Consider the following 9,711-nt stretch of genomic DNA (forward strand, 5'->3'; position numbering starts at 1 on the left):
GATATTCTAACTCCCCTGCTGTCCCCTATTGGTAAAGCCTTATATATGGACTCGGCAACAATGCAAAAAACTAGGGGAAGTGTTGCTAAGGTTAGAGTTCAAATTGACATCACTAGAGAAAGACCTCAACATGTTTGGTTGGGCTTTTCTGAAAAGGACCCTAACTTGGGCAAATGGCAAGAATTGAATATGAAGATGTTCCATCTTATTGTCTATATTGTAAACATCATGGCCATGTTATTGGAGAATGCTCCTTGAAAGAAAAAGATGATGAGATCAAGAAAAACAAAGATCAGGAGGCTGCAAAGAAAAGTCAGGAAAAACAGAGCAATCAACATACTAAAGGTATTCAATCACAGGCTCAAACCAAGGAGAAAAAGCAACCATACCAACAAGCTACTGACTGGAAGCATACAGAGAAGAATAATACCAACAATAAATCCAACAAGGATAAGCAATGGCAAGTTCAAACCAAAAAGAAGAATAAGCATCATCAGCAAAACCAAGAACAAGGAAAAGAATTTTATCCTCAGGTACAAAAAATAGCAGGCCAACAGCATAAAGGAGCAACAAAAATTGCAGCAAGCAGGTATGACCTCTAACTCACCTGTGTATGTAGACGAGAAATCTGGTGATCAGATTTCAACACCCCCATCCCCTGTAATTGTTGATGTTGATGATCATTGTGATGACAATGATGTCCCTGCCCCTGTATCCCCACTGGTTGTAGCTGCTGAAGTTATCGGAGGGAGGTTGGATGTGCAGGAGAAAACCTTTAACTTGCAGGAAGGGGTTCCTAGGGGAAGGGTGATTAATCAGGCCCCTGCTACCACTCCTAATGATACTCCTCACCACCAAACAAAGGTTCACCAATCCAAGGAAAAAGGCAGAGATACACCTAATCAACAGGTTCATATCAGTAAGGATTGTGTCAATCAGCCAAAAGGTTCTATGGCCATGGATATGGGAAACAAGGCAGGCACAAGTAATCAGATTCATACTCCTAAAAGTAAGAATAAACCTAGCAAAAAAAAGAGGGAATCTACCAAGAGAAAACAGGCAGAACAGGCTCCCAAGGACAGTCATCCTGAAGAAAATCCTTGCAAAGACTTTATAATGATGGATCAGATTATGGATGTGGCTCCCCTCAAAGCTAAATATGCCACCCCTACTACTGGAAAGCCCCCAGATCAGTCCAAGGTCACAGTTAGAGATGAGTACGAAGTGGATAATTCAGAAGATGAAATTGATGCTGATCAGTTGCCTATAAATGACCAAGATGAAGATGATGAGATTAGTGAATCACTCATCAAAGCTTTCAGCCCCAACAATGACAATGGATTTGAAAAAGAACTTTAACATATCACTAACACACAAGGCCTCTCCCCCAGAAGCATCCACCTTACCAGACTACCCCTTAAACAACCTGTTTCTTCTATTCCTGTGACAGCAGGAAGACCAAACACTAGACTCTTCACCTCTAGATCATCCCAATGATTAGTACAATCATATGGAATGCTAGAGGAATCAATACCCAAGGTGCTATTGAAAGACTCAAAAACCTCAAAAATATCCATCAAATTTCTATGATTGCGGTGTTAGAACCCTTCTCAAACAACAGCCAGATCAACACGTTTAAAAGTATGTTTGTCATGGATCATGCTACTAGTAACATTAATGGAAAAATTTGGCTCTTTTGGAACACTGATATTATTTGCACAGTGTTAGAAACTGATGAACAACAGATTACGTGTGAAATTAGCCACACAGATATTCAGGGTACTTATATCAAGACTTTCGTGTATGCTAAATGTAAAGATTATCTCAGGAGGCCTCTCTGGGACAGATTACTTCATATTTCTGATAGTAGAGATACCATTCCTTGGTGCACAGTTGGTGACTTTAATGTTATAATTGATATTGATGAAAAATTGGGTGGTATTCCTTACAATATGAGAAAAAGTGTAGAGTTCATTGGAGTTATTGAAGCATGTGGACTTATGGACTTAGGTTTTAATGGACCCAAATTCACTTGGTCTAATCAAAGAGGCGTCAATTTCAGAATTTGGAAGAGATTGGATAGGGCTATGGTTAATGATAAGTGGTTGCAAAACATGCCTCACACTAGCATTACTCACCTCCCTTCTGTGGGGTCTGATCACTGTCCATTACTCCTGGAAATGAAGGCAAGGCCACACAACTGCATCAAATACTTCAGGTTCCTTAATTTTTGGGTTGAACAACCGTCATTTATAGAGACAGTCAATGCCTGCTGGAACAGACCTGTTGAAGGAAATCCAATGTGGACCTTCCATCAAAAAATTAAGAGATTGGCTTCTACTCTTAGAGCTTGGTCGAAGATGCAATTTGGTGACATTTATGTTAAAGTTAAGGAGTTTGAGGAAAGAGTCAAGGTGGCAGAAGACAATCTCCTACAAAGTAACACTGAGAAGCATAGAGAGGAACTTCATGGTATTAATGCTGAATATATTAGATACATGAAACTGGAAGACTCTATTCTTAAACAAAAATCTCAACTACAATGGTTTAAAGAAGGAGACAGCAATTCCAAATACTTCCATGCTTTGATTAGAGGAAGGAGAAGAAGACTTTTTATTCACAAAATACTCAATGATGATGATGAATGGATACAAGGTGATGAGCATATAGCACAGGCTGCATGTACTCACTTTCAGCATATTTTTTCAGGAGAGGAAAAAATCGTGGATGAAATTCCAATGAACTGTATTCCAAGAATGGTTAGCCAGGAACACAAAGACAGACTGAAAGAACTTCCTACCATTGATGAACTTAAAGAGGTTGTTCACTCAATGAATCCCAATTCAGCTGCGGGGCCGGATGGTATGAATGGATGTTTCTTCCAAAAATGCTGGAACATTATCAAAAATGACTTGATGGCTGTAATTCTTGCTTTTTTCAGTGGCCAGATGATCCCTAAATATTTTTCACATGCTTGTCTTGTTCTCCTTCCCAAAGTGAAGAACCCTAACAGACTTAATGAATTCAGACCCATCAGCTTGAGTAACTTCACAACCAAGATTATTTCGAAGCTATTATGTATCAGATTAACTCCTATATTACCTACCTTGATTTCTCCAAATCAATCAGGCTTTGTCAAAGATAGAAGTATATCAGAAAACATTATGTTAGCTCAAGAAATTATCCATCAAATTAAGAAACCTACTATTGGAAGTAATGTCGTGATTAAGCTTGACATGGAAAAAGCTTACGATAGGGTTTCTTGGTCTTATATTTGTTTAATCTTGAGAAAAATGGGCTTTAAGGAGATTTTCATTGACATTATTTGGAGAATTATGGCCAACAATTGGTACTCTATCATTCTTAATGGTAGAAGATATGGTTTTTTCCAATCAACTAGAGGTCTTAAACAAGGTGATCCATTATCCCCAGCCCTATTTATTTCAGGTGCTGAGGTGTTATCTAGATCATTAAACAGACTCCATCAACATCCTCTATACCATGGATTCTATATGGAAATGAGAGGACCTCAAATTAACCACTTGAGTTTTGCGGATGACATCATAATCTTCACTTCTGGGAGAAAGGATTCTCTCAAACTCATCATGCAGACATTGGCTACATATGAAAGGATCTCTGGTCAACTGATCAACAAAGCCAAGAGTCACTTTCTACTCCATCCTAATGCCTTCAAAACTACTTGTGATAGAATCAAAAGATACACTGGATTTCATCAAAAAGAAGCTCCTATTACTTATCTTGGTTGTCCACTCTTTATTGAAAGGCCCAAACTTACTTATTTTTCTGATCTCATCAATAAGATTGTGAATAGAATCACTGGCTGGCAATCTAAGATGCTAAGTTATGGGGGCAAAGCCACCTTAATTAAGCATGTCCTACAATCCATGCCTATTGATATTCTATCGGCCATTTCCCCCCTTTCTACTACACTCAAAAAGATCCAAAGTATCTTGGCTGACTTCTTTTGGGGATGGAGGGAAGACAAGAAAAAATATCATTGGTCGTCATGGAAGAATCTCAGCCTTCCCTATGATGAAGGGGGAATTGGAGTAAGACAAATGAGTGATATTTGTCAAGCTTTCCAATTCAAACATTGGTGGATCTTTAGAACCAAGCAAACTCTTTGGGGAGACTTTCTAAGAGCAAAATACTGCCAAAGATCAAATCCCATAAGCAAAAAATGGGATATGGGAGAATCCCAAGCTTGGAAGCTGCTTATGAGGAACAAACATAGAGTGGAGAAGCATATCTAATGGAAAATCAGAAATGGTTCTTCTTCATTTTGGTGGGACAACTGGTTAGGTATAGGATCACTGGCGCAATTCACTACTACTAGCCATAGATTTGACAATGAAACCATCGCTGACTTTACGACAAACGGGCAGTGGAATGTGGACAAACTGAATCAATTTGCTCCTCAGAACCATCTACACAAGATTCTGTCAACTACCCTACAACTTCAGCATACCAGTTCTGACCAGGCTGTTTGGAATCTCAACGCAAATGGCCTCTTTACTATCTCTTCTGCCTGGGATATCATTCGAGAAAAGAGAACAAAAACCAAGTTTAATTCCTACACTTGGAATCGAAACATCCCTTTCAAATGCTCATTCTTGTTATGGAGAACAATAAGGGGTAAAATTCCTACCAATGAGAAGCTGGTCAGCTTTGGCATTGAACCAAGTGAGTGTTATTGTTGTCATTCTCCAGGTGCTGATACAATTGATCACATTTTTAATTCAGGGAACTTGGCAAATAATGTATGGAAATTTTTTGCCATCCCCTTGGGTATACCCACTGATTTTCTGCCTTTGAGAAGCATGATCATGAGGTGGTGGAGTATCCCTCATCATAATGAAGCCCACAAAAGTATTCTTCAAGCCACTCCAATCTTTATTTGTTGGAATTTGTGGAAAAATCAGTGTGCAAAGAAATATGGAGGTAAACAATCAAATATTGCAAGGGTCAAACATCTTGTAATCTTGGACACCTTCAAGCTGCTGCACACTGTTTTTCCATACATTTCTTGGCCTTTGAACTGGAGCAGCTTGTGCAAACTGCTGGAAAATTGCATCCACAACAGCAAGGTTACTGCAGTCCAGTGGATTAAACCACCAGAAAAATGGGTTAAATTGAACACCGATGGGAGTGCATTGAATAACCCAGGCAGCATAGGAGCGGGTGGTGTTCTCAGAAATCACATGGGAGAACTCCTCCTTGCTTTCTCAGTCCCATTAGGCGAAGGCACCAACAATCAGGCTGAAGTCGAGGCGGCATTATTTGGCTTAACTTGGTGTGCTCAATTGAATTACAACAAGGTTATCCTGGAAGTTGACTCCCAACTTCTTGTGGACTATTTTTTGAACAAACAAATAAGTCCTTGGTCCATTTCTTCGCAGATGCAAAGGCTGCAACAACTCTCCTCCAATTTCCCTCAAATTAAGTGTATCCATACACTTCGAGAGGCCAACTTTGTAGCGGACACACTCTCCAAACACAGTCATCAGCTGACCAGTCCAATGATTTATTTCAACACTCAACAGCTCCCCAAGACAGCAGCAGCATACCTTCAACAAGACATGGCAGGCATGGCAAGTTTCAGAAGAAGGAAGTTGAAGAGAATTAAAGAACCTCCTTAATCCACCCCGGCTATGAGAAGGCTTTGCAAGGAGCTTGAACTCCTTTCAATCCTTCTTCTGATGATCATCCTATCATCATCACTTTGACTACACACTTGTTAGGATAGTCCTTAATGGAGTCTTTTCTTTTGCTTTACTTGTAAAGGGAGAGTCTCCCTCATTTATGCTTTCCTAGATTCCATGTATCGAGAGGAGTCCTCTCACATAGGTGCATAGAAGATAGGTTTCTTTTTTGTTTGGGGAAGAGTTGGAGAACCTACTAAGAATACTTAGTAGGCTACCAACTCTTGCACCACCATTAAGCGGAGGTAAGGTTTATGTCCCCCTCTATGCATTTTTGTTTTTCTTATGAATGCTAAGGTCTGGGGGTGTTGCTCAGCCCCTACCCCTCTAAGGGTATTAAAAAAAAACCCTAAACCCTAAACCCTAAATCCTAAACTCTAAAACCTAAACCAAAAATCATAACCCTAAAGCCGAAACCCAAAATCCTAAATCCGAAACTATAAACCCAAAACCCTAAACCCTAAAACCTAAACCCAAAATCCTAAATGCTAATGACAACCATCAAGAAGGATTAAACCACGTAAAAAATTCATCATGGTGGAGCAAGTAATGGATGTAGTTCCTCTTAAAGCTCAACACAACTACTCCTAGAAAACCTCCTGATCAAACCAAGATAGTGTAAGAGATGAGTATGAAGTGGAAAATTCTAAATATGAAATTGATGATGATACTCTACCTGTAAAATGCTCAAGATGATGATGATGAAGTTAGTGAGCTACTTATCAAAGATTTTAGCCCTAACAAAGACACAAAATTAGACAAGAAGCTACAATAGGTCACCAACAAACAAGGACTCTCTACTAGGGGCATACACCTGGAAAGGCTTCCTCTCAAAAAACCATCTCCACCCATTCCTGTAACTGCAGGAAGACCAAATACTAGACTTTTCACCTCTAAATCATCTCAATGATTAGTACAATCATATGGAATGCTAGAGGAATAAATACCCAAGGTGTTATAGAAAGACTCAAAAATATGCATCAAGTGTCGATGATTGCAATTTTGGAACCATTCTCTGACAGTACCCAGATAAATATGTTTAAGAGTATGCTTGCCATGGATCATGCAGTTAGTAACATCAATGGAAAAATCTGGCTGTTTTGGACTAATGAGATCACTTGTAATGTGTTTGAAGCTGATGAACAACAAATTTCTTGTGAGCTCACCCACACAGAAGCTCTAGAGACCTATATCAATACTTTTGTGTATGCCAAATGTAAAGACTATCTCAGAAAACCTCTTTGGGATAGGATACTTCACCTTGCTGATACAAAGGATACCATTCCTTGGTGTGCAGTGGGGGATTTTAATGTTATAACTTATACTGATGAAAAGTTGGGTGGCATCCCTTATAACATGAGAAAAAGCTTAGAATTTATTGTAGTTATTGAAACTTGTGGACTCATGGATTTGGGGTTTAATGGATCTAGATTCACCTGGTCTAATCAAAGGGGTATTAATTTCAGAATCTAGAAAAGGTTGGACAGGGCTATGGTTAATGATAGATGGTTGAAGGATATGCCTCATACTAGCATTACTCATCTCCCCTCATGGGATCTGATCATTGTCCACTTCTGATGGAAATGAATGCCAGGCCTGAAAATCACATTAATTATTTCAGATTTCTCAATTGTTGGGCTGATCAACCTTCTTTTACAGAGACTGTTACAAACTACTGGAAAAGGCCTATAGAAGGAAATCCCAAGTGGACCTTTCATCAAAAAATGAAGAGACTTGCATCTACTCTCAGTACATGGTCTAAAATGCAATTTGGAGATATCTATGCTAAGGTCAAAGACTTTGAATCAAGAGTCAATGAGGCAGAAGACAATCTCATCCACAATAACACAGGGGAGCAGAGGGCAGAACTTCATGGTATTAATGCAGAATATATCAGATTCATGAAGATGGAAGACTCTATTCTTAAACAAAAAACTCAGTTGCATTGGTTTAGAGAAGGGGACAGTAATTCAAAGTACTTTCATGCATTGATTAGAGGAAGAAGAAGAAGGTTGGTTATTCACAAAATCCTCAATGACAATGTTGACTGGGTACAGGGTGATGAGCACATTGCTAAGGCTGCCTGTGAACACTTTCAGAATATCTTCACAGGAGAGGAAAAATTTATTGATGAAATTCCCATTAATTGTATTCCAAGAATGGTCAATCAGGAGCATAATGATAGGATGAAGGAGTTACCAACTATGGAGGAACTAAAGGAGGTAGGCTATTCCATGAATCCTAACTCAGCTGCTGGACCTGATGGAATGAATGGATGTTTTTTCCAGAAATGTTGGAGTATCATCAAAACAGACTTGCTGGCAGTTATTCATGCATTTTTCAGTGGTCAAATGCTCCCCATATACTTCTCACATGCTTGCTTAGTTCTTCTTCCCAAGGTGAAAAATCCCAATAAACTTACTGAGTTTAGATCCATCAGCCTGAGCAACTTCACCAACAAGATTATTTCTAAGTTATTATGTCTCAGACTGGCTCCTATTTTACCTAGCTTGATTTCCCCTAATCAATCCGGCTTAGTTAATGGTAGGAGCATTTTTGAGAACATAATGTTGGCCCAAGAAATTATCCACCAACTCAAACAACCCAATATCGGAAGCAATGTAGTAATCAAACTTGATATGGCAAAAGCTTATGACAGGGTCTCTTGGTCATATATTTGTCTAGTCCTCCGAAAAATAGGTTTTGATGAAGTCTTCATAGACATGGTTTGGAGAATTATGGCAAATAATTGGTACTCTATTATTATTAATGGCAAGAGACATGGCTTCTTCCATTCCACCAGAGGCCTTAAACAGGGAAATCCCCTATCCCCAGCCCTATTTATTTTAGGTGTTGAGTTACTGTCAAGGTCCTTGAATAGACTTTTCCAGATCCCCTATACCATGGTTTCCATATGGAAAGGAGGGGTCCTCAGATTAATCATCTGAGCTTTGTAGATGGAATCATTATATTCACCTTGGGGAGGAAACAATCTCTCAAACTTATTATGCATACCTTGACTACTTATGACAAGATTTCTGGCCAGCTCGTTAACAAAGCAAAAAGTCATTTTACGCTTCACTCCAATGCCTTCAGAACCACCAGTGACAGGGTCAGAAAATATATGGGATTTCATCAGAAAGAAGCTCCTCTCACATACCTAGGATGCTCTTCATTTGTTGGCAGGCCTAGGATAATCTACTTCTCAGAGCTCATCAACAAGGTAGTTAATAGAATCACAGGATGGCAATCAAAAATATTGAGTTATGGGGGCAAAGTAACATTGATTAAGCATGTGCTACAATCACTCCCTATCCACATTCTCGCAGCTACTTCCACACCCTTCAACTGTTATAAAGCAAATCCAAGGCATTATGGCTATCTTTTTCTGGGGGTGGAGGAATGACAAGAAAAATTACCATTGGTCCTCATGAAAGAACCTAAGTTTTCCCTATGATGAAGGAGGAATTAGAGTTCGACTTATGAGTGATGTGTGTCGAGCATTCCAATTCAAGCAATGGTGGACATTTAGATCCAAGCAAACACTGTAGGGGGAATTTCTAAGGGCAAAGTATTGCCAAAGATCCAATCCTATAAGTAAAAAATGGGAAACTGGAGAATCCCAAGCTTGGAGATTGATGATGAAGAACAAACACACTGTGGAAAGTCACATTCAATGGAAAATCAGAAATGAGTCTTGTTCTTTTTGGTGGGATAACTGGTTAGGAGTAGGCCCCTTGGCTCAATACACCACTGCTAGCAACAGGTTCAACAACGAATCAATCTCTGAATTTATCGAGGAAGGTCAGTGGAAAATGAATAAGGTGATCCAGACAGCCCCTTCATGCCAGGTACATAATATCCTCTCTACTCAGCTACACCTTCAAAATGGACAGCCTGATCTGGCAGTGTGGACTCCCAATACCAATGGCCTGTTCTCTGTGTCATCTGCCTTGAATTGCATTAGAGATAAAAGGGAAAAAACCAA

At 39.4% G+C, this 9,711-nt stretch overlaps 1 protein-coding gene across 1 annotated transcript; it reads left to right on the forward strand.

The window, feature by feature from the left end:
• Window positions 1-1,652: 1,652 nt before the first annotated feature.
• LOC125813528 (uncharacterized) lies at window positions 1,653-5,660 on the forward strand. Its single transcript, XM_049493017.1, has 2 exons — window positions 1,653-3,966; window positions 4,324-5,660. Exons 1-2 carry the CDS (start codon window positions 1,653-1,655, stop codon window positions 5,658-5,660), a joined length of 3,651 nt encoding a protein of 1,216 aa, XP_049348974.1.
• The last annotated feature ends 4,051 nt before the right edge of the window (window positions 5,661-9,711 follow it).

The sequence above is a fragment of the Solanum verrucosum genome, unplaced genomic scaffold (genome assembly GCF_900185275.1).
Source record: "Solanum verrucosum unplaced genomic scaffold, falcon-dt-bn FXZP01000134.1, whole genome shotgun sequence".
Classification (NCBI taxonomy): domain Eukaryota; kingdom Viridiplantae; phylum Streptophyta; class Magnoliopsida; order Solanales; family Solanaceae; genus Solanum; species Solanum verrucosum.

Excerpts from the sequence above, each read along its gene's own strand:
- LOC125813528 (XM_049493017.1), top strand. The coding sequence starts at position 1,653 with ATGGATCATGCTACTAGTAACATTAATGGAAAAATTTGGCTCTTTTGG. Across the intron at positions 3,967-4,323 it reads TACACTCAAAAAGATCCAAA|GTATAGGATCACTGGCGCAA; the intron begins GTATCTTGGCTG and ends ACAACTGGTTAG.